The sequence below is a fragment of the Neoarius graeffei genome, chromosome 6 (assembly GCF_027579695.1).
Source record: "Neoarius graeffei isolate fNeoGra1 chromosome 6, fNeoGra1.pri, whole genome shotgun sequence".
NCBI lineage: Eukaryota > Metazoa > Chordata > Actinopteri > Siluriformes > Ariidae > Neoarius > Neoarius graeffei.
In genome coordinates this window covers 44696579-44722449 of record NC_083574.1, presented here as the reverse complement: position 1 = coordinate 44722449, position 25871 = coordinate 44696579, and the positions used below count along the sequence as shown (strand labels likewise).

Genomic DNA, 25871 nt, shown 5'->3' with positions numbered 1-25871 from the left:
TAGCGCCCCCTGGCGGCCCCCACTTTGAAAACCACTGTGTTAGACTTCACAGATGTTTATCACAAGTAATTAAAGTGGTCAACTAGTCAGCTGCAGCTAGTGACCATAGATTTTGGAAGGATAGGACAGCATTACTAACAAAAGAGCCTCAAACAAAATGAATTCAATAGGCAGTTGAGGCAACATAAAGTCTAAAAACTCATTCTGATCAGTTTTAGATGTACCTTTTTCAAGTGTTTTTGGTACAGTAGGTGTCTTTCCATAAGAGCTAATATCACTAAGCAGGGTTGTCAGGTTTCAGCAAAATGTCCAGGCCAACTTCATCTCAAAAAGTTAGCCCAAATTGAGGTTTGGAAAAATAAAATAAATATTTTTAATTCTTTTCTCAGCTTTTGCTATGGAAAAAAAAGATTACCATGGTGCACACACATTTCTGATGCATGGACATTATCCACTCCATAATCCTCCTTTACCTGTCTCCAGTGTTCTCTTGAATTTAGTCTTGGCCAGTTCCCACCCACCAGTTAGATTTCCCATATCATACAACAGCTACTACACTGGGAGGGTGAAGATTAACAGGTCAAGCCAACCAACTCCATCTTTTCAACCTCCTACTTCTGCAGCATCACAGGGTGATGTACCACACTCTAAAGAAAGCATTATTCACCCCCCCCTTCTGCATGCATCAACTCACAGATCCCCATGATTAGCTAATGTCACTGGGATTGATAAGGGAGAGAGAGTATGTCATCACTTCTGTGAGCAAAGCCAATCTTGGACTCTTGGCCACATCATTGGGAGCCACATTTCCCTTGTTTGAGGAAATTTATTAAATTTCATTCAAATTATTTGCTCTAAAACAAAATCCTGAATATTTGTAAACTAGCTTAATTTGACATAAAAATCACAACCCTGTCATTAACTGTCCTTTCTGCTGCTGCTCCTCCACCAAAAATGGTCATGGTGAATGAGTACAAAACAGAATGATTCCTATTCCAGTGAGCCTCTTGTTGCAGTTCCCATTTTTGGTGACTAAAAAAAAAAAAAAAAGCCAAGTTTCCAACTTCCAAATGCTGGTCCATTTCTGAAGTGATCCTGGAGGTGCTGCAGACCGTGCAGCTACTGATTGATGGTGGCAAAACCAAGTAGGGGAGAGTGTGTGGAAGGGGGTATCCCCATCCCACCAGGGGTCTGGGGGTCTCATATCTCATTATTTATTTGTGGACCTTTAAAAACAATTTAAGATACACAACCGGACCTTAAGGACCATTAATAATGTCTGTATCTCATCTCATCATCTCTAGCCGCTTTATCCTGTTCTACAGGGTCGCAGGCAAGCTGGAGCCTATCCCAGCTGACTACGGGCGAAAGGCGGGGTACACCCTGGACAAGTCGCCAGGTCATCACAGGGCTGACACATAGACACAGACAACCGTTCACACTCACATTCACACCTATGGTCAATTTAGAGTCACCAGTTAACCTAACCTGCATGTCTTTGGACTGTGGGGGAAACCGGAGCACCAGGAGGAAACCCACGCGGACAACATGCAAACTCCACACAGAAAGGCCCTCGCCGGCCACGGGGCTCGAACCCAGGACCTTCTTGCTGTGAGGCGACAGTGCTAACCACTACACCACTGTGCCACCGGGTCTGGGGGTCTCCTCCAAAATTTTTTTTAATGCCATTGAAATATGCAATTTCCAAGCATTTCAGCTTATTTTTATGACATTTATATTGGTATCAAAACTTGCAGGTGGATGGTAGAGGTCTGCGCGGGTCGGATTTTTCAGTCCCACTCCCGTCCACGCCCGCATTGTGCAGTCCCACTCCCGCCCGCAAAGAATTATGATTTTCAGTCCCTCTCCCACCCGCGCCTACAAAGAATTATGATTTTCAGTCCTGCTCCCGCCCGCGCCTGCCATATTTTGTCCCGCTCCCGCCCGCAAATCCCGCATGATGCAGACATTCACGTTATTTCTCAGGGAAGTTCTTGTCTTGACACAGTGTGATGGTGCCCCGCCCCCTACTTTGAGTGGATTTGAGTATAAATATCTACAGCTCACGTTCACGTTTGTTATTATTTACATTGTTTCTGAATTCAGCATGTAGTGTCTCTAATAATAAGCGCTGTCAAGCGATTAAAATATTTAATCGTGAATCGCACATTTTTGTCACATGAGAAGCCATTGTAATTCTCTGATCAGCATAAAAAAGTGAATGGGCTTGCTTGGTACCAATTTGTTTTTTTTTTTTTATTGCAAAGCAGAGCTAGCAAAAGAACCATGAGTGAAGTGATTTACTGTTTGAGTTAGTCTACAACTCTAATCAGAGAGACAGGTTACACAGTGACGGTAGGCTTGACTCAATGCTATCCCAGAAATCCTTCCTGTAATATGCAAATTTGGCTGCCTCTGATTGGACAGCCAAATTTGCATATTACAGGAAGGATTTCTGGGATAGCATTGAGTCAAGCCTACCGTCACTGTGTAACCTGTTTAAAACACATTTTTAGTTAGCGGGACTGCAGCTTATCACCGCTCCCGTCTGTGCCCGCATATGTGTACTCCCGCTCGTGCCCGTATATGTGCACTTCCACTCCTGTCCGTGCCCACAATGAGCTTTCAAAATTTGTCCTGCGCCACACTGCTTTGCGGAGGGTCCCGTGGGAGTGCAGGGCTCTAGTGGATGGTGTATCTGCTGACAGTTTATAACAGCACATGTTTAGTATCTGACAGCACCAAGGAGTGTTTATTTTGACAGGGCAATGACCTTGACATTTGATAAATCACACATTAGTCTGAGATCATTACAGACATTAGGCTGTTCTAAGCCTACACTAGAGTCTATCAGATGCAGATCTAGATTTTAGGGACATTAAAACACTGGGATATTTCCAACATATGGATCTCTTTACAAACCTGTAACATAAAGGGAAATTTAAGTATTAGACTGAGATCATGTCAATAAATGATTAAAAATAATATATATACTTACTGTGCAGAAAGCTTTGCCTGGCTGATCTTTCACAGGCTGTATACACAGGAATGCAAAAGACCACTCTTTATTGAACTTCATTTTAGAATGCACATGCTTTTTTTTTCTTTGGTGTACTTGTACTTGGTCCATCATAATCTGATATGATTACACAAATGACCAATCGTGCACATGAGATATAAATTATGTATGGTAGAGATTAATAATTCGAAAGACTAACTGGCATATGTACATGTATGCAATGACAGCAGCTGTCATATATCTGTAGGCTTGTAAACACATGGGCCCTGTCAAAGCAATCAAAAAATCTCATGTGAAATGCCAAAAAGCAGTTTCAGAAGTGGTCGAGTAGTCAGACTGTTGTGAATGAAAAGACCAGATTTCATTCATCACTTGTCAGCATGACCGGCAGAGGTGTCCAATCAACTAACCACATACATACCAGAAGATGTACAGGCCCTATATATGTATATATACACATATGTACTTGTTTAATAAGCTGTTAATTGGTCCAAAAACACTTATCAGCAAGTTTAAGCTGAGAATATATATTTAGACACTGCCTAAAAGTGGAGCTCCCGATGAGTGTAAAATGTGTTAGGAAATAATCCGACGTTATTTCTTTAAAAAGCAGATTAAAAATAAGTGCCGGATAAAAACCCATTTATGTAAATAAAAATACAAATTTTGTTGTCCAGTGGTCAAGTGTTTGAGATACATTGTTTTTCACTTATAGTCGGGTTCCTGTCATGGAAACTCTCCAACTCTCCAAGCAAGTCCAAGAGGTTGCAGAAAGGTTAAGACTTTTCTTAAATCAAATATTAAAAGCCGTGTTCGGTCTGCAGAGTGAACAGACTCAAAAAGTTCTTATTTTATACTGTCTCAAAAAGAAAACACAGAGTATACAAATAATTTCACTGGTTAACATGTCACGTCATACCACTTCAGCATTTTCTATTGGGCAATACATTTCGCGCTTCTCAGATTTTGTAACACCTGAGCCAAATTTTCCAGTATGAATGGTCAATTCAGAAAGAGTCAAAACATATGATAAGAAGGGGTATGCTATAAACAACACAGCATTCAGAGTGTACAATACATGATTCAAAATTTGACTGGGGTCAAATCAAGTTTAAGTCTAATACAGGCTGCAGGTGCAAGCAAACAAACCACTCGTGGCCTCGACCAGTCTGCTACTCCGTATAATTTGAAAAAAAGAATATGCTCACTGCAGCTTCTAACACTACCCAAATCAGAATGGCTTGATAAAATGTACTAAGTCGGCATGTAAAACACTCCAGAATGCAGAGGTGGACAAAGTACCCAACTTCATTATTTAAATCAAAGTACAGATCCCACTGGTCAGATGTTACTCCAATACAAGTGAAAGTTGTACAGTCAAATTATACTTAAGTTAAAGTACTGAAGTACTTGCTTTTAAAAATGCTTAAGTATTAAAAGTACATTTTCTGTCAACGCATCATTGTATTATTGCCACAATGCTTACAAAACCTAATGCCGATACCAAAGACAGAAATGTGAATTCACAAAGTGAACGCATGCTGTGCCATCATGGTGGTTTAACGTTAAGCTAGCTAGTCAGTGAAACTCCACCTGACATGCTAGCAAACTCTTTTCAAACTCGAAATTATATTGGGAATCTAATTCTACTAGAAAAGAAAGATTTCTACTTTCTGTTTATTTGGCAGGATTATGCTAAAACATATTTCTGAAAGGACTTCAGCTAAGTTAATGTTATTCATGTTAGCGTAACTCCATTTTTACATGCTAACTAACAGTGTCCAATTTAACTAGCTATGTGTTAATGTTAGCCATGGACAAGGCTGTGGTAACTTGGCGGGCAAATCCATAGAAAGTCTTTTGACTAACCAGACTGCATAGCTATTGCAACATTATCGCTAGCTCTTAAAGCACATAAAACGTCATTGCAAGCTTTTTCTTGGAATAAAGCATTTCTATACCTAGATATGCTCCCACAGGTTGGACAGCAAGTTTTTGTAGGCTGTGATGTGGTTCATTTTAGGTAAACAAAGCAAACGTTTAAAATGAAATTAATCTTTAATCCTTTCAGAAAACTGAAACATGGGTTCATGGGCCATGGGTGTGTGCATGCTCCAGAAGAACTGCCTCCTTCTGTTCTGCCATCAACTGATTGAGTTCAAATAATGCTGCTGAGAAATCATTGAACTTGATTTTATACAGTCTATGGATGTGACGTGACCCTAGTGATTACTGATAGGCTGTCTCAGTGTCACCTGCGAAAAAAACAATCACGTTTTAGAAAAGAAAAGAAAAAAACATCCATTTTCAAAACCACTTCATAGTAACGAGTAACAAGGACCCTGACAGAAATGTAGTGGAGTGAAAAGTACGATATTTGTCTTTCAAATGTAGTGAAGTTAAAGTCATAAATTTCCAAAAAAAAAATACTCAAGTAAAGTACAGATACTCAAAAAGTGTACTTAAGTACCATACTCAAGTAAATGTACTTCATTACTGTCCACCTCTGTCAGAATGAACAATTGGTTAATTCAACGTGGTCTTACAACACACAGTATGAAAACACTGCAGGTGCTAGAGTCAGAATAATACACTAATACGCATGTGATTTAGCAGAAAACAACCTTCAGTATAAACAATGTCTTTGCTGTATTTTACTGTAATTATGATCATTCATAAACCAATTTATTATTACTTTTAATAGAATTAACTTCATTTATTATTTATTGAGGCGGCACGGTGGTGTAGTGGTTAGCACTGTCGCCTCACAGCAAGAAGGTCCTGGGTTCGAGCCCCGTGGCCGGCGAGGGCCTTTCTGTGCGGAGTTTGCATGTTCTCCCCGTGTCCGCATGGGTTTCCTCCGGGTGCTCCGGTTTCCCCCACAGTCCAAAGACATGCAGGTTAGGTTAACTGGTGACTCTAAATTGACCGTAGGTGTGAATGTGAATGGTTGTCTGTGTCTATGTGTCAGCCCTGTGATGACCTGGCGACTTGTCCAGGGTGTACCCTGCCTTTCGCCCGTAGTCAGCTGGGATAGGCTCCAGCTTGCCTGCAACCCTGTAGAACAGGATAAAGCGGCTAGAGATAATGAGATGAGATATTATTTACTGAAAATTAACATACTCTGCTTTGAATTAGTATTTAATCAGCATAAAAAGAAATCAGTGTAATGTGTGGTTATATGAATCAGAATACATTTGTGATTACTTAAGGTTTGTGTGTTTTCGTGACTACATATGTGCATATAAAATCACCACATTCCCTGTGGTCGCAAAAGCCATCAAAAATCAAGTTGATACATTACCATATTCTCTTTAGTATGGCACTTCGCTCCACATGTGAGCTCTGCTATAGATCCTGACAGGTCATTGACATTACTCTTAAGATTTTTCTGATGGGGGTTATTTCATGTCTTGGTGGGTCAGCTGGTTTGGATCTCATTTTGTGGGTCTGACCTGCCAGATACAGGTCACTTGGGAAGTCTGCTAAGTGCAATAATAACTCTATGGAGCTAAATGTGGCAGTGAGCACGCTGCTTCACAATCAAGAAAGGTGAGCAAATCAATGGAATATCAGCTTAAATCTGTCAAAAAAAAAAAAAACATTTTAAACTCACTTGCCACTCAAAAGAGGTAATCGGTATTTTAACAGAATTTAAAATGTATGGAGTTGTGAATGAGGTCCTTATGAAGATTAACATTTGTAGAACAGCTGATATCCAGTACCAGTCAAAAGTTTGGACACACCGACTCATTCATAGGTTTTTCTGGATTTTGATAATTGTCTACATTGTAGAACAATACTAAAGACATCAAAACTATGAAATAACATATGGAACATGTATGGAATCATGTGGTAAACAAAAAATCATTTTTTGCAAATGCAAATATCCCAGTCTGTCGTGGTGAAGAGAGAGCTGAGCTGGAAGGCAAAGCTTTCGATTTATCAGTCAATCTATGTTCAAATCCTCACCTATGGTCATGAGCTTTGGGTAGTGACCGAAAGGGTGAGATCGCGGATACAAGCGGCTGAAATGGCCTTTCTCTGTAGGGTAGCTGGACTCACCCTTAGAGACAGGGTGAGGAGCTCAGACATCCGAAGGGATCTTGGAGTCGAGCCACTGCTCTTTCATGTCGAAAGGAGTCAGCCGAAGTGGTTTGGGCATCTGATTAGGATGCCTCCTGGGCACCTTCCTTTGGAGGTTTTCCAGGCACGTCCAACTGGGAGGAGACCTCGTGGTAGACCTAGAACACACTGGAGAGATTATACATCTCATCTGGCCTGGGAGCACCTTGGAATCCCCCAGGAGGGCCTGGGAGAGGGATGCCTGGAATACCCTGCTTAGCCTGCTTCTACTGTGACCTGACTTCAGATAGGCAGAAGAAAAGGGATGGATGGATGGATGGATGGATGGATGGATGGATGGAAGTGTGTGTGTGTGTGTGATATTACACGGTCACGAGACCATGTAATGTTCTTTATATTATATAGACACATCCACAAAAAAATATGCAGGTTAATCAAACGAATTTTAATTTTGAACTAGTTCACCATTTTGACAATGCACATCCAGTCAGCGGGAAAACACTGGGAGTGACGTCATCGGAGTGAAATATTGGGAATTATTATACATATGGGCCACTTTTTCCATGGAATAAAAACATGCATTCTGTTCACTTCTAGTGGGTTTATTGATGGTATGTAATGTTGCTATCATATCGCTTATCCTCCATGTATTATGCCACTCTCCCCAATGGAGAATGAGCATGCAATATTGTTATAATATTACACATTGTCAAGATAACACGACATCACACATCATAGCTCATGTGAAGATCCAGTGACAAAACTTTTCTGCTGCACATGCGCAGAATCATTTCTTTGTTGGCCGGGAGCGAGAGAAGACAAGGCTAATCCAGTGCTAGGTTTAAGTACTAAATAAATACATTGAAACTGAAGACGCGCTGAACACCCGAAAGGCTACTAAAACTTCATTATATATTCTTCACGCATATTTACAAGAGAAAAACATCTCATCTCATCTCATTATCTCTAGCCGCTTTATCCTTCTACAGGGTCGCAGGCAAGCTGGAGCCTATCCCAGCTGACTACGGGCGAAAGGCGGGGTACACCCTGGACAAGTCGCCAGGTCATCACAGGGCTGACACATAGACACAGACAACCATTCACACTCACATTCACACCTATGGTCAATTTAGAGTCACCAGTTAACCTAACCTGCATGTCTTTGGACTGTGGGGGAAACCGGAGCACCCGGAGGAAACCCACGCGGACACGGGGAGAACATGCAAACTCCACACAGAAAGGCCCTCGCCGGCCCCGGGGCTCGAACCCAGGACCTTCTTGCTGTGAGGCGACAGCGCTAACCACTACACCACCGTGCCGCCCCAGAGAAAAACATACCAACGGAAATTGAAAAACTGGAAAAGAGACACATCTGAGATGTAAAACTTCTGCACTAGCAAGTGACTGTGACAGTTTGTAAACAAACATGGCTGCAAGGTTTGCTTCGCTAAAACGGAAGATATTGAGAGAATTTTGGCTGCCAGGTCGCTCCGCTGTGTGTAGTTGTTGATGTTGATTTTAAAAGTAACGAAGTAAATTACACAGGGAAAATAATAATAATAATAATAATAATAATAATAATAATAATCGGCTTGACTGCACTAACAATGGCTTGCACTAACACTACACCAGCTAGAAGGTAACTGGACTGCTGCACTAACAGTACTGAGTCGTGGGTCAGCTTGCGTTGGCCTTTGCTAATGCTACTGCTATGCTGGGTGGAAGGTAATTGGACTGCCGTGCTAACAGCACCGAGTCGCGGGTAAGCTAGCGTTGGCCTTTGAGAATGCTGATATGAAGAGTATGTATGTATAATAATAATAATAATAATAATAATAATATTGGCTGGCTTTTTTTCATGGTCTATCAGATATATTCCATTCAGCTAGTATGATAGTGAATGAGTCTTTGACTCGTTCAATATCATGCTACCTGAATGGAATATATCTGATAGACCACGAAAAAAAGCCAGCCAATATTATTTACTTATTATGCAGACAGGACATTTTTTCGATGAAATAAAAACATGTATTTTATTCCCTTCTAGCGGGTTTCATTTATTTGGTTTGATAGCATGCAATATTGTTAGCATATTGCTTATCCTACGTGTATTACATCCCTCTACCCAATGGAGAATGGGCATTGAATATGGTTTACAATATTGCATGGTTGTCAAGACAACATGACATCACACGTCGGAGACATAAAACTTCAGCGAGCGACTGTGACAATTTGCAAACAAACATGGCTGCCCGGTTTGCTTCGTTAAATATGGAAGATTTTGAGAGAATTTTGAAAGAGAAAGACGCGTTGAACACCTGAAAGGAATGTGTATGTATAATAATAATAATAATAATAATAATAATAATAATAATAATAATATTGGCCAGCTTTTTTCATGGTATATCAGATATATTCCATTCAGCTAGCATGACATTGAACAAGTTGAAGACGAGTCACTCATCCGCTATGTCTTTTGTATGAAAAATGTTTTTCATCACCCAACTTTATCAAAACAATTCATTGATTGAAAAATATGTCACGATTGTAGTTTGCCATGTCTCAGATGTAGCGCGTATGAAAAATACGTACGAAAAAGAAAGCTAGTGTGATTGCCAAGTCCACAGTTTTTCCTCGGGTTGATTTTTAAGGGTGGGATTATTTTTTATTCATTAGATTACTTACGGTATATCACTATTTTGCAGGATAAATAGATGTTACTTTATAAATATTATGACTTTGGAGCACATGGTTTAAAAGAATTTGTCAGGGTTTATTGACAGCTGCGGATTTTGGGGTAGTTTTGAGTTGTCATTGGGATGCTTATGTCACACAGACCTGGCAACCCTTCAACAAAGCACACTGGCACTCTGACACAAAGCCACCTCTGTATCTACATTCAGAGCAGATACAACCTGCAGAACATAGGTTGAATTACATTTTACCATATTCAGAGGACAACTGCCAAGCAGTCCTGGACCTTTGTCAGGCTAAAAGAAAGGATAATAGAGAGGTTGTGAGACAGAGTCCAAGACTGTTCTGGCCTAAACAGTACCTCTTCCTGGAAACATGGCTCTAGCCCATTTTCAAAGTAGAGCCTTTGTGGAATTAGCTCACATCCTTCAACTCCTGTACAACGAGAAAGGAAATTCTAGTGCAAATCCCTATGGCTTTTTTCCCCTTTTATTAAGAACAGTGTCTCTATTATGCCATATGTAGGCAAACAGTAATAACAGTAAATCTCTTGTCCTGAATTTTAACCTCAGAGGGGTTCCCCGCTTCACCTTTCCATTAAAAGCACAGAAAGAATGCCAAGCTCAGTGAACTGAAAGCAGTGCATATATGGCTGCTTTACAGATCTTGATTCACATGCGTGCAAATCCCTGGCAGAGCTACAGCACAGCCTACGCCCCAGTATTACAGGGAAAGGGGGCCTCTAAACATGATTCATCTGAGCAGAATTCCGTATTTATGTAAATAATTATGGAGCTCATTACACAGTTTTCAGAATACAGTGAGATAGATATACAAATATTATTCACCTGAGACATTGGATAATACAGTACTGTGAGAAATGAGTATGAACCTACGAAGGTAAAACGTTCAAGCCAAAGTTATGCAAAGTACAAATGGCGCCATCTATAGGACATGATGATGCCAGGTTTAACTCCAAACCTCGAAACCAAAAACACATTTGGTGCATGTAGATGAGGAACAAATAAAAAAATGTTTAAGATGATATGTGACATCTTGTCAAAGCCAAAGATATTTCCTTTATCTATATACAAGTACGCTGTTAGAAATGTCAGATTGGGCATTGGGTGGTGTAGTGGGTGGTGTAGCACTGTCGCTTCACAGCAAGAAGGTTCTGGGTTTGAGCCCAGCGGCCGATGGGGGGCTTTCTGTGTGGAGTTTGCATGTTCTCCCCGTGTCTGCGTGGGTTTCTTCCGGGTGCTCCGGTTTCCCCCACAGTTCAAAGACATGCAGTTAGGTTAACATGGGGCGGCCTTGGGCTGAAATGCCCTTGAGCAAGGTACCTAACCCCTAACTGCTCCCTGGGTGCTGTAGTATGGCTGCTCACTGCGCTGTGTGTGTGTGTGTGTTCACTGCTTTAGATGGGTTAAATGCAGAGGATGAATTTCACTGTGCTTGAGTGTGTATGTAACAAATAAAGGCTTCTTCTTCAAGAATAAATGCTACGTTTATTCCTGTAGACTCTCAGAAATAAACATAGGAAACTGTACTTTTCTTTGTCACTGGTGTGGTACTCTTAAAGGTACAGCTTCTGTACCTTTAGGATGCATCTTTGACCTGGAAATGTGATATAGTATCTATATCGGGGAAGCCATGGCCTAATGGTTAGAGAAGCAGCTTTGTGACCAAAAGGTTGCAGGTTCAATTTCCATGACCAGTAGGAAGGGCTGAAGTGCCCTTGACAAAAGGCACCTAACCCCCAAGTGCTCCCCAGGCTGCTCTGGGTATGTTGTATGTTGCTCTGTATAAGAGCGTCTGCTAAAGCCATTAATGTAATGTAAAATATTGTGGAACTTTAAAAACAATTTAAGCTACACAACCGTACCTTAAGGACCATTAATAATGTCTGTATTACCATTGTTAATTGTTAAAGCTTTACTCAAAAAGCAAATAAAAGGGAGAGAATGTGTACCTTCTCATACTGCATACTAAAGATACAAAAGACATACCCTTGATGGCACCACTTTAGCAACAAGGAACAGTACAGTTCAGTACCTTTATTTGTCTCATCTCATCTCATTATCTGTAGCCGCTTTATCCTGTTCTACAGGGTCGCAGGCAAGCTGGAGCCTATCCCAGCTGACTACGGGCGAAAGGCGGGGTACACCCTGGACAAGTCGCCAGGTCATCACAGGGCTGACACATAGACACAGACAACCATTCACACTCACATTCACACCTACGCTCAATTTAGAGTCACCAGTTAACCTAACCTGCATGTCTTTGGACTGTGGGGGAAACCAGAGCACCTGGAGGAAACCCACGGGGAGAACATGCAAACTCCGCACAGAAAGGCCCTCGCCGGCCACGGGGCTCGAACCTGGACCTTCTTGCTGTGAGGCGACAGCACTAACCACTACACCAGTGTGCCGCCCCACCCTTTATTTGTAAGAATGTATAATTTAATAAGGATTGTGCCTACTATATTTTCTCCCCAGGACTATGAATACCCAAACCACTCCCAATCCACTCAACACCAGAAGAATGATCGGTGCCCACCTCCACCTCAGAGGCTTCCCGAGCGGGCGTGTGAGGTGGCCGGCTGCCGCTCAGACTCGGAGTGTGTGAGACACAAACGCTGCTGTTACAATGGCTGCATCTACGCATGTCTAGAGTCAGTTCAGCCTCCACCTGGTAGGAATACGCACTCACATGCATGCAGACATCAATCAGAAGCACAGAAAAAAAAATGTGGAAGTTGCAAGGAGTAACATCTAATTATTTTTGCTGCATTTCTCTGGAAATGATGATATTACAGGCATACAACAGAACTGTTAAACTATAGTTAAATGAAGCCACAAATTTCATATGTAGTACTTTTTTTTTGTAGTTTTTATGTAAGTATACTCACAATGTGTTTCTGTCTATTGATCAGTGCTGGACTGGTTGGTGCAGCCAAAGCCTCGGTGGCTTGGTGGAAACGGCTGGCTCTTAGATGGACCTGAGGAGGTTCTTCAGGGTGAGTGTTAATCATCACAACACCATACCTCTAATACACCACCAACTTGATCATATAACAGGGTTTTTTATCTTTATCTACCAACATGCTGGTATTTTGTGTGGTGTTTGTAGCCGAGGCGTGCAGCACTACAGAGGATGGGGATGAGCCCTTACACTGTCCTACCGGATATGAATGCCACATCATCAACCCTGGAAACCCCTCTGCGGGCATCCCCAACCGAGGCCAGTGTATTAAACAACGGGGAAACTCAGGTCTGAATTCATCTGCCTGACAGCTCAGTTCTCTCATATCCTGTTCTTCCATCATCATATTTGTGTGGTGGTCTGGGAAAACCTATCAGATGTCACTGTGGTTGAATTCTGGTAAATAGCTGAAATAAGACAAATAATCAGGCTTTGGTCAACACTGGGTTTTTCTGTCAATAACATACTCTATGATCTCTACTTTAAGAAACTATAAATATACACTTTTTCACCAAAATGATATGACTATGTGTTTATTTACTTTTTGGTCTTGCTTTTAATTAATTATCTATTTTATTCACCTCTGCAAGATCATGTAAGTTATGGGTAAGAAGCCTGTTTAATAAACTCAGTGTTAAATAGTCAAGATGCCTAAAATATTTCGAGCTAAGTGTAAGGTCACTATTTGGTCATCTCATCTCATCTCATTATCTCTAGCCGCTTTATCCTTCTACAGGGTCGCAGGCAAGCTGGAGCCTATCCCAGCTGACTACGGGCGAAAGGCGGGGTACACCCTGGACAAGTCGCCAGGTCATCACAGGGCTGACACATAGACACAGACAACCATTCACACTCACACCTACGGTCAATTTAGAGTCACCAGTTAACCTAACCTGCATGTCTTTGGACTGTGGGGGAAACTGGAGCACCCGGAGGAAACCCACGCGGACACGGGGAGAACATGCAAACTCCACACAGAAAGGCCCTCGCCAGCCCCGGGGCTCGAACCCAGGACCTTCTTGCTGTGAGGCGACAGCGCTAACCACTACACCACCGTGCCACCCCTATTTGGTCATGTTACGGACTAATACTATAGTCATATATTTAAGCCGAATCAATTCAGTTTGTAATCAAATCCCAGGTGTCAAAATGTTCACAGAGCTCCCTTTTCACTTTTAGGGGTTACCTGATTTTAATATGCTAGAACTTAAAATACTGTGCAAAAGTCTTCGGCACATGTAAAGAAATGTTGTAGACCAAAAATGGCTTAAAAATAATGAAATGAAATGTTTCAACATTTAAAAAATACTATAAACAGCAGTAAACCATAATAAATGAAACAAAGTCAATATTTGGTGTGAGACGACCCTTTGCTTTTTTTAAAAAAAAAAAAAAGGAGTCTCAGGTACAGCGAGTGCAGTTTTATAAGGAAATGAGCTGTAGGTTTTACTGAGTATCTTACAGAACCAGCCACAGTTCTTCTGGACACTTTGACTGTCACACTCGCTTCTTACTGTAATTTTGCACCAAAACCCAGCAGCCTTCATTATGTTTTCTTTTTTAATCTGAAAAGTGCTCTCTCATGTAATATGTTGCTCACATACAAACTTTTTTTCTGTAACATTTAATTTTGTGCTGGAAAATGAACGTTTGGAACTTTAAAAGTTTTTGTACTGACTCGATAATGTAGAAGTCCATCCATCCATTATCTGTAGCTGCTTATCCTGTGCAGGGTCGCAGGCAAGCTGAAATCTATCCCAGCTGACTATGGGTGAAAGGGGGGGTACACCCTGGATAAGTCACTAGTTCATCACAGGTCTGACACATAGAGACAAACAACCATTCACACTCACATCTACGGTCAATTTAGAGCCACCAATTAGCCTAACCTGCATGTCTTTGAACTGTGGGGGAAACCGGAGCACCCGGAGGAAACCCACACAGACATGGGGAGAACATGTAACTCCACACAGAAAGGCTATCACTGGCCGCTGGGCTCGAACCCAGAACCTTCTTGCTGTGAGGTGACAGTGCTAACCACTACACCACCATGCCACCTAGTGTAAAAGTCATAAAATAGAAATCTATAGAAAGTTTGTATGAAAAAAAATAGGAGTCTAAGACTTTTGCGCAGTACGGTATATTTGCTTGACCCTGTTGAAAAATCCAGCTTGGTCTGTCCAGTTGCCAAAACACAGGCCAATCTGGTTAAACTGGTAGACCATCTTTGCCAACTGGTACAGTAAGTGCAGGGAGGAAGGAAACAATTTCTGAATTACTGCTAACAATGTTCCATCATAGACAAGATATATTGTACTTAACCAAATAACACAACAGTAAGACGATAAGAAAATGTATTGATCATTGTGTTGATCAATTTAGTCAAGTAATAAGGAATAAGAAAAGTAATTTACCAGCTGGTAAAGAGATATGAACAAAATACAGATGGGAAAGTCTCTGGTTCTCAGAACTATACTGTACGGAGTATAATTATTTTAGACTACATGCATAGTTTCCTGGTACCATCAGGAGTTCAGATTGTTCTCTGTTTAGTATTTCATTATGTTCTCCAGATGTTTGTGTGGGTTTTCTGGTTTCGTCCCATTGTCCAAAAACCTGCAGATACAGTGATGCTTGAAAGTTTGTGAACCCTTTAGAATTTTCTATATTTCTGCATAAATATGACCTAAAACATCATCAGATTTTCACACAAGTCCTAAAAGTAGATAAAGAGAACCCACTTAAACAAATGAGACAAAAATATTATACTTGGTCATTTATTTATTGAGGAAAATGATCCAATATTACATATCTGTGAGTGGCAAAAGTATGTGAACCTTTGCTTTCAGTATCTGGTGGGACCCCCTTGTGCAGCAATAACTGCAACTAAACGTTTCCGGTAGCTGTTGATCAGTCCTGCACACCGGCTTGGAGGAATTTTAGCCCGTTCCTCTGTACAGAACAGCTTCAACTCTGGGATGTTGGTGGGTTTCCTAACATGAACTGCTCGCTTCAGGTCCTCCCACAGCATTTCAATTGGATTAAGGTCAGGACTTTGACTTGGCCATTCCAAAACATTCACTTTATTCTTCTTTAACCATTCTTTGGTAGAACGACTTGTGTACTTAGGGTCGTTGTCTTGCTGCATGACCCACCTTCTCTTGAGATTCAGTTCATGGACAGATGTCCTGACATTTTCCTTTAGAATTCGCTGGTATAATTCAGAATTCATTGTTCCATCAATGATGGCAAGCCGTCCTGGCCCAAATGCAGCAAAACAGGCCCAAACCATGATACTACCACCACCAAGTTTCACAGATGGGATAAGGTTCTTATGCTGGACTGCAGTGTTTTCCTTTCTCCAAACATAACGCTTCTCATTTAAACCAAAAAGTTCTATTTTGGTCTCATCCGTCCACAAAACATTTTTCCAACAGTCTTCTGGCTTGTCCACGTGATCTTTAGCAAACTGTGGGTGGTAAAAGAGAGCAACTGGACTTGCTTGAAGATCCTTTAAGACATTTCACCTCTCATCCAAAAGGCTTCTTCAGAACTGAAGAAGCCTTTCGGATGAGAGGTGAAACGTCTTCAAGAATCTTCAAGCAAGTCCAGTTGCTCTCTTTTACCACCCACAGTTTACTATGACCTGGATGACTGAGAATCTTCACAGACAAGATCTTTAGCAAACTACAGATGAGCAGCAATGTTCTTTTTGGAGAGCAGTGGCTTTCTCCTTGCAACCCTGCCATGCACACCATTGTTGTTCAGTGTTCTCCTGATGGTGGACTCATGAACAATAACATAAGCCAATGTGAGAGAGGCCTTCAGTTGCTTAGAAGTTACCCTGGGGTCCTTTGTGACCTTGCCAACTATTACACACCTTGCTCTTGGAGTGATCTTTGTTGGTTGACCACTCCTGTGGAGGGTAACATTGGTCTTGAATTTCCTCCATTTGTATGTAATCTGTCTGTCTGTGGATTGGTGGAGTCCAAACTCTTTAGAGATGGTTTTGTAACCTTTTCCAGCCTGATGAGCATCAACAATGCTTTTTCTGAAGTCCTCAGAAATCTCCTTTGTTTGTGCCATGATACACTTCCACAAACATGTGTTGTGAAGATTAGACTTTGATAGATCCCTGTTCTTTAAATAAAACAGGGTGCCCACTCACACCTGACTGTCATCCCATTGACTGAAAACACCTGACTCTAATTTCACCTTCAAAGTAACTGCTAATCCTAGAGGTTCACATATTTTTGCCACTCACATATATGTAATATTGGATCATTTTCTTCAATAAATAAATGACCAAGTATAATATTTTTGTCTCATTTGTTTAACTGGGTTCTCTTTATCTACTTTTAGGACTTGTGTGAAAATCTGATGATTTACGTCATATTTATGCAGAAATCTAGAAAATTCTAAAGGGTTCACAAACTTTCAAGCACCACTGTAGGTACATTGACTGACTACTAAATTTCCCCCAAGTGTGAATGTGTGTACAAGTGTGTCATGCTCTGTCATGGATTGAACAGGTATGCCATTGTTCCTTATACCATGAACCATGAGTGTACATATTCATTCATTAATTCATCTTCAGTAAGCATGACCTGACCGGTTTAAAGCGCTTACTGATGATGTATGACTACATACGGTTTTATTTGAAGGGTTTTCCCAGACCACCACACATTTCTGCAGTCCAATAGACAAGCAAACATGGTGGCTGGATTTACATTTGTGAAACCCAGCTAATTAAATAGATTAAACTCTTGCTATAATGTTATCAATTTAATAGTGTGAACAACCTGTTGTACCTTATCTACTCTCACTATTCTCCTTCTAGATGGTCGTAGCCTGAGGCACAAGTACTTCAAAGATCACAAGGATTATTTGGGTTAGTGTGACCACTAATTCATGCCTACAGTATATTGATCTTATGGAGGAAACATCCAAGTGTGACCCTGAGCAACTCACAATTCTGTTTTTAATCTTTGCTGCTTCTTCCTAACAGGAAGCAACTCCAACCTTGCAGTGGGATATGAGAAACATCACAAACACTTAGGCTGAAAAGCAGGTCAGGCTTTTTGTTGCTGTTTGAGAATGACAAAGTAAAAATGTTCCTCACTCATCATTGTGAGCTAAATAAAATTGATCTGGATCTTGAGATTTTTTTATATGCCAATATGGCTGTTATATCTCAATACTTCTAATCTAACATCTAATCCAATGAGGATTAGAAGGCACAAATCTGCTTTCTTCAACACTATGAGAAATTCACATTGACTCAAGTTTGTTATGACAGCGCTATTGCGTTATACTGTATTGTCCATGGATTTCAGTGTATCCAATTATGATGCAAACTAAATGAGGGTTATCTGTCGGCATGAACATGGGTCGGCATTGTGGTGCAACACATTGGGTAATAATAAAATTGTAATAATATTTAACAATACAATGTTAATCTTTTACATGAATATGCTCTTGTTTTTTTTATAGGTGACCTCCATAACCCGACAGAATCTATGCTACAAAACAAAACCAGCAAACACTTCTGCAGAAACTGGATGTCCTAACAAAGCTGTAACAGTTCACAAAGCTGTTATTTGATGCTTTATGTTTAAAGTCCGCATTTCCTACCTCCAAAAACACCACACAGATTGTTATAGGTTGCCAGCTTGATGCACCAGTGTGCATCTTCACAACTTTCTCATACTGTAGAAACATACTGCTTAGTAAAAATAGTACTTGTTCTCAAATTATTTAAAATATTTATTGTATGCTGAACTTGAGAATCTACCAAAGATACTGTTCCAGTCAAAAGTTTGGACACACCTTCTAATTCAATGGTTTTTCTTTATTTTTATTCATTAAAAGACACTTCATGGCTTCAAGTAATGATGGACGTTGTTTCTCTTTACTTAGTTGAGTGGTTCTTGACATAATATGGATTACTACAGTTGTGGAATAGGGCTATTTACTGTATTATTATTTACTGTTTGATCTCAAACACATTAAGAAGGCAAGAAATTGCACTAATTAACTTTTGACGAGGCACCTGTTAATTGAAAAGCATTCTAGGTGACTACCTCACCCATCCATCCATCCATTATCTCTAGCCGCTTTATCCTGTTCTACAGGGTCGCAGGCAAGCTGGAGCCTATCCCAGCTGACTATGGGCGAGAGGTGGGGTACACCCTGGACAAGTCACCAGGTCATCACAGGGCTGACAGACACAAACAACCATTCACACTCACACTCACGGTCAATTTAGAGCCACCAGTTAGCCTAACCTGCATGTCTTTGGACTGTGGGGGAAACCAGAGCACCCGGAGGAAACCCATGCAGACACGGGGAGAACATGCAAAACTCCACACAGAAAGGCCCTCATCTCATCTCATTATCTCTAGCCACTTTATCCTGTTCTACAGGGTCGCAGGCAAGCTGGAGCCTATCCCAGCTGACTACGGGCGAGAGGTGGGGTACACCCTGGACAAGTCGCCAGGTTATCACAGGGCTGACACATAGACACAGACAACCATTCACACTCACACATACGGTCAATTTAGAGCCACCAATTATCCTAACTTGCATGTCTTTGGACTGTGGGGGAAACCGGAGCACCCGGAGGAAACCCATGCAGACACGGGGAGAACATGCAAACTCCACACAGAAAGGCCCTCACTGGCTGCAAACCCAGGACCTTCTTGATGTGAGGCGACAGTGCTAACCACTACACCACCTTGCCGCCCGTGACTACCTCATGAAGCTGGTTAAGATAATGCCAATAGTGTACAAAGTGCCATCAAGGTAAACGCTGGCTACTTTGAAGAATCTAAAATGTGAAACATATTTTGTTCTTTTAACACTTTTTGTTTACCACATAATTCCATACATCTTCCATATGATATTTCATAGTTTTGATGTCTTCAGTATTGTTCTACAATGTAGAAAATAGTCAAAACACACAAAACGCTATGAATGAGTAGGTGTGTCCAAACTTTTGACTGGCACTGTACATGTACCCTTACACACTTTACCAGGCTCTGGCAAAACCAAAGAACACGTCTGCACAGAGACATACCAGGCATAATTTTAACATTAAAAAATTATATTGTATTAATTCCTCCATTGTAATTACTGCAAATTATTTACAGTCATTAGGCTTGGGAATATTTGGGGATCCTGTAATCTGCAGCTGGAGATAGAGAACTTTGGACTCAATCCCTGTGTCCAGAATCACCCACTAACTATATCGTGAGTTCGCCATTTTGTAGTGCTGTCTGAATGTATAGTGAGAATTATTACACCCTATACAATGCACCGTGAAAAGTAGTGTACAACCGATGGTCCGCAATGCATGATGGGATATATTGCTTGGTTAGTACCAAGCAATATATCCCATCATGCATTGCGGTTGTACTGAAAAAAAAGGTGTGTTGGGGTGAATGGACAGAGGAAGAAAGACATTATAAACAGACATTCATGTACAATTAAAAATAGTAAGAGAAGAGAAAATAAACTAAAATAGAATAAGACAGATAAAATACAAGAAGAAAAGTTCCAGTGCAGAGTGAGGAATTAATCATCTCATCTCATCTCATTATCTCTAGCCGCTTTATCCTGTTCTACAGGGTCGCAGGCAAGCTGGAGCCTATCCCAGCTGACTACGGGCGAAAGGCGGGGTACACCCTGGACAAGTCGCCAGGTCATCACAGGGCTGACACATAGACACAGACAACCATTCACACTCACATTCACACCTACGCTCAATTTAGAGTCACCAGTTAACCTAACCTGCATGTCTTTGGACTGTGGGGGAAACCAGAGCACCCGGAGGAAACCCACGCGGACATGGGGAGAACATGCAAACTCCACACAGAAAGGCCCTCGCCGGCCACGGGGCTCGAACCCGGACCTTCTTGCTGTGAGGCGACAGTGCTAACCACTACACCACCGTGCCACCCTGATCTGGCGTTATCGTGCATTACAATGTTCTTATGTACAGTATAATTACATGTATACTTTTATACAGATTTATGTATAAAGAATTTCATACATGGAACAATGTTATAGATGCATCTATAATACATTATGAATACAGGAAGTGCTACAGAAATGTGCAGCATTTTGTTTTTTAGCAATTCCTGTGTACGGTGAATAAAATCTCATTTTTTCCTGCAGTCCACCTGTCATTATGTCTCAATGTCAAGGTGATGTTGAATCTCATCTCATCTCATTATCTCTAGCCGCTTTATCCTTCTACAGGGTCGCAGGCAAGCTGGAGCCTATCCCAGCTGACTACGGGCGAAAGGCGGGGTACACCCTGGACAAGTCGCCAGGTCATCACAGGGCTGACACATAGACACAGACAACCATTCACACCTACGGTCAATTTAGAGTCACCAGTTAACCTAACCTGCATGTCTTTGGACTGTGGGGGAAACCGGAGCACCCGGAGGAAACCCACGCAGACACGGGGAGAACATGCAAACTCCACACAGAAAGGCCCTCGCCGGTGCAGACGTGTTCTTTCTGGGGCTCGAACCCAGGACCTTCTTGCTGTGAGGTGACAGCGCTAACCACTACACCACCGTGCCGCCCATCTTTCAAAGGTAAAATAAAAAATCAATAGAAGGTTTCATTTGGGGCCTCTACATCATCTTATCTGCGCTTGAACATTTTAAAGAGGATTACTTGTGGGTTTTTGTTTTTTTTAAACTGAGTGTAATAGCACCATTAGCAACTGTGCAAAATACACACAATATGAAGTGTGAGACTGTGGGTTAACTGAAATGAGCCTAGTGTTGTAGGTTCAAATAGTTCAAATATCTGGGGTCAACTGTACAAAGTCATGGTGAGTGCAGAAGAGAAGTGAAGAAGAGAGTGCAAGCAGGTTGGAATGGATGGAAAAGAGCAACGGAAGGTTGCCAGCAAGAGTGAAAGGGCAAGGCAAGGCAAGGCAAGTTTATTTGTATAGCGCATTTCATACACACAGGCAATTCAATGTGCTTCACAAAAAATAAAAGCATAAGAACAGTAACAAAGAATTAAAGTAAAAGTAAAATCATTAAAATCCGAAGATTAAAAAGAAATTAAAATAAAGAAAGTAAAAACATTAAAATCAAAATTAAAAGAAATTATATTAAAGGAAATTAATTACACTTTAGGTAAAAATTAATCAAGTGAAAGCATCTGAAAACAGCTTTGTCTTGAGCCTGGATTTAAAACTAACAACAGTAGGAGCATTTTTGATCTCATCTGGAAGTTGGTTCCAAAGCTTAGCAGCATAGCAACTAAAGGCTGCTTCACCACACTTCGTTTTGACAGCTGGTATTACTAGCAAGTTTTTCTCTTGTGATCTTAGAGACCTAGTTGGTGCATATAATTGAAACATATCCAGTAGGTAGCTGGGTCCCATCCCATTTAATGTTTTAAATAGAAGAAGTAGTGCTTTAAAGTCAATTCTATAGCTCACTGGAAGCCAGTGCAGAGACCTTAGGATTGGAGTGATATGGACTACCCTTTTTGTTCTTGTAAGAACCCTTGCTGCTGCATTTTGGATTAGTTGAAGCTCTTTGATGGTCTTTTTTGGAAGACCTGTGAAAAGGCTATTGCAGTAATCAACCCTACTGGAGATGAAAGCATGAGTAAGTTTTTCTAGATCATGTTTTGACATGAGACCCCTGAGTTTAGAAATGTTTTTTAGGTGATAGAATGCAGACTTTTTTACCACTTTCATATGACTGTTGAAGTTAAGTTCGCTGTCAATAAGGACACCAAGGTTTTTGACAGTATCCTTTGCTTTAAGCCCCTTAGTTTCAAGAACAGTGGCAATCCTAAGCCTTTCCTCCTTTTTGCCAAATATAATTGCTTCAGTTTTATCTGCATTCAGCTGAAGAAAATTGTGAGACATCCATTTGTTAATTTGGTCAATGCATCTATGAAGAGACTCAAGAGGGGCATAGTCATTAGGTGACATAGCTAAGTAAAGCTGAGTGTCATCTGCATAGCTATGGAAGTTTATTGAGTTATTCTTAATAATTTGTCCAAGTGGGAGCATATAAAGGTTGAATAGTAATGGTCCCAGGATTGAGCCCTGGGGAACCCCACAGTTCAAGGACACGGGTGATGAACTGTGGCCTCCAATGGCCACATAAAAAAAATATTTGTTGTAGGTAGGATTTTAACCAGTTGATTACTATACCAGTAAATCCAACCCAATGCTCCAGTCGATGTAACAGTATGGAATGATCTACCGTGTCAAATGCAGAACTTAAGTCTAAAAGCACCAAGACTGATGTTTTACCAGCATCAGAATTAAGACGTAGGTCATTCATGACTTTAGTAAGAGCTGTTTCAGTGCTATGATTGGCACGAAAACCTGACTGAAACTTATCAAAACATCCGTTTAATGTCAGGAAGGCAGTTAATTGATTAAAAAGAATTTTTTCAATTATTTTACCAACGAATGGCAAATTGGATATGGGCCTGTAGTTGTTGAGTACTGAGATATCTAGGTTATTCTTTTTCAGTAGGGGTTTTACAACCGCTTTTTTCAGAGATGAGGGAAACATGCCAGTTCATAAGGAGGTGTTGATAATCTGAAGTACCTCGTCTGATATTAGGTGAAGAACAGATTTGAAAAAGACTGTAGGTAAAATGTCCAGTGGACAAGACAGTAGTAAGACAGCGATGTTGGATGGTTTGGAGTCAGAGGCACTGACAAAAAGGCAGGAGGCTGAACTAGAGGGAGCGGAGTTGAAGATGTTGAGATTTTCATTGGGAGTGATAAAGTTGGACAGGATTAGAAATGCGTACACTACCGTTCAAAAGTTTGGGGTCACCCAGACAATTTTGTGTTTTCCATGAAAAGTCACACTTTTATTTCCCACCATAAGTTGTAAAATGAATAGAAAATATAGTCAAGACATTTTTCTGGCCATTTTGAGCATTTAATCGACCCCACAAATGTGATGCTCCAGAAACTCAATCTGCTCAAAGGAAGGTCAGTTTTATAGCTTTTCTAAAGAGCTCAACTGTTTTCAGCTGTGCTAACATGATTGTACAAGGGTTTTCTAATCATCCATTAGCCTTCTGAGGCAATGAGCAAACACATTGTACCATTAGAACACTGGAGTGAGAGTTGCTGGAAATGGGCCTCTATACACCTATGGAGATATTGCACCAAAAACCAGACATTTGCAGCTAGAATAGTCATTTACCACATTAGCAATGTATAGAGTGTATTTCTGAATAGTTTAAAGTGATCTTCATTGAAAAGAACAGTGCTTTTCTTTCAAAAATAAGGACATTTCAAAGTGACCCCAAACTTTTGAATGGTAGTGTATATTAGAAGGACAGGACATGTAGGACGGCTTGGAGACAAAATGAGACAGGAGAGATTGAGATGGTTTGGAGTCATACAGAGGAGAGATCCAGGGTATATTAAGAAAAGAATGCTGGAGATGGAGTTGCCAGGTAGAAGGAAAAGAGGAAGACCAAGGATGAGATTTATGGATGTGGTGAAAGAGGACGTGAGGACGGTTGGTGCTACAGAAAAAGATGGAGGGACATTATTTGCTGTGGCGAGCCCTAGCGGGAACAGCCAAAAAAAAAAAAGAAGTTGTAGGTTCATGCAGCCAATCAGCGACAGCCAAAACTAGAAGCTGTGTAGTCTCCTCTGAGCTCCAATAGGATAATATATTCTACCCCATTTTGGTGACATTTCTGTAATACATCACCAACTATGGACTCGGTTGCAGGTGTGATGAACGTGAACGAAGCGGATTATTTACCCTATTGTTATTTTTCTGCTAAAATGTGTGAGCAGGAGAAACTGAAAATTGGACTCATGTTGTCTAATCAAAGTACAAATTACACAAAAGGACAGATGACAAAACTGAAAGTTTAGTGTTTTTTAGTTTGAACAAATGGCTTACAACTTTTATCTGTACCATGTTTGTAATTCAGGTGAAATACAGTTCAGATTCAAATGGCAAAAATTATATAATCTTTTAAAATCATATATACACATACACACAAACACAGGCCACTTTAATAGGAACTTGTTCTTGATCCTAAGCTTCCTGTTCTTGGCTGGCAGGAGTGGAACCCAATGCGGTTTTCTGCTGTTGCATGCCGAGATGCTTTTCTGCTCACCACGGTTATAAACAGTTGCTACAAGTTACTCTATCCTTCCTGGCAGTTCGAACCAGTCTGGCCATGTTCCTCTGACCTCTCTTATCAACAAGGCGTTTGATTCCACCCACAGAACTGTCGCTCACTCAGTGTTTTTTGTTTTTCGCACCATTCTGTGTAAACTCTACAGACTGTTGTGTATGAAAACCCCAGGAGATCAGCAGTTTCTGAAATACTCAAACCAGTCCATCTGGCTCAAACCAACACCCATGCCACAGTGAAAGTCACACTTTTTCCCATTCTGATGTTTGAAGTGGGCGGCACGGTGGTGTAGTGGTTAGCGCTGTCGCCTCACAGCAAGAAGGTCCTGGGTTCGAGCCCCGGGGCCGGCGAGGGCCTTTCTGTGCGGAGTTTGCATGTTCTCCCCGTGTCCGCGTGGGTTTCCTCCGGGTGCTCCGGTTTCCCCCACAGTCCAAAGACATGCAGGTTAGGTTAACTGGTGACTCTAAATTGACCGTAGGTGTGAATGTGAGTGTGAATGGTTGTCTGTGTCTATGTGTCAGCCCTGTGATGACCTGGCGACTTGTCCAGGGTGTACCCCGCCTTTCGCCCGTAGTCAGCTGGGATAGGCTCCAGCTTGCCTGCGACCCTGTAGAAGGATAAAGCGGCTAGAGATAATGAGATGAGATGAGATGAGATGTTTGAAGTGAACGTTAACTGAAGCTCTTGATTTGTATCTGCATGATTTGATGCACTGTGTTGCTGTCAAGGGATCGGCTGATTAGAGAACTGCATCAAACAGCAGGTGGATGGGTGTTCCTAATAAAGTGGCCGGTTTTAGGAAAACTTACTGACATGCATGGGAGATTATGAAAAAACGATCTTCAGAGGAATTAATCAAAATTTTCTATATCAAAACAATTCTAATGTCGAGACAAAATGCCAAGCAGTG

At 41.2% G+C, this 25871-nt stretch overlaps 1 protein-coding gene across 1 annotated transcript in view; it reads left to right on the top strand.

Annotated features, from left to right (window-relative positions):
* The window catches only part of wfdc1 (WAP four-disulfide core domain 1), a 36552-nt gene extending 16655 nt beyond the window's left edge, over window positions 1–19897 (top strand). The window contains exons 2-7 of the mRNA XM_060922917.1: window positions 12298–12493; window positions 12735–12818; window positions 12932–13072; window positions 17625–17675; window positions 17793–17855; window positions 18278–19897. Of these exons, the coding sequence (XP_060778900.1) occupies window positions 12298–12493; window positions 12735–12818; window positions 12932–13072; window positions 17625–17675; window positions 17793–17848 (528 nt within the window). The 3' untranslated portion in view covers window positions 17849–17855; window positions 18278–19897. The remainder of the gene's footprint in view (window positions 1–12297; window positions 12494–12734; window positions 12819–12931; window positions 13073–17624; window positions 17676–17792; window positions 17856–18277) is intronic.
* Window positions 19898–25871: the final 5974 nt, after the last annotated feature.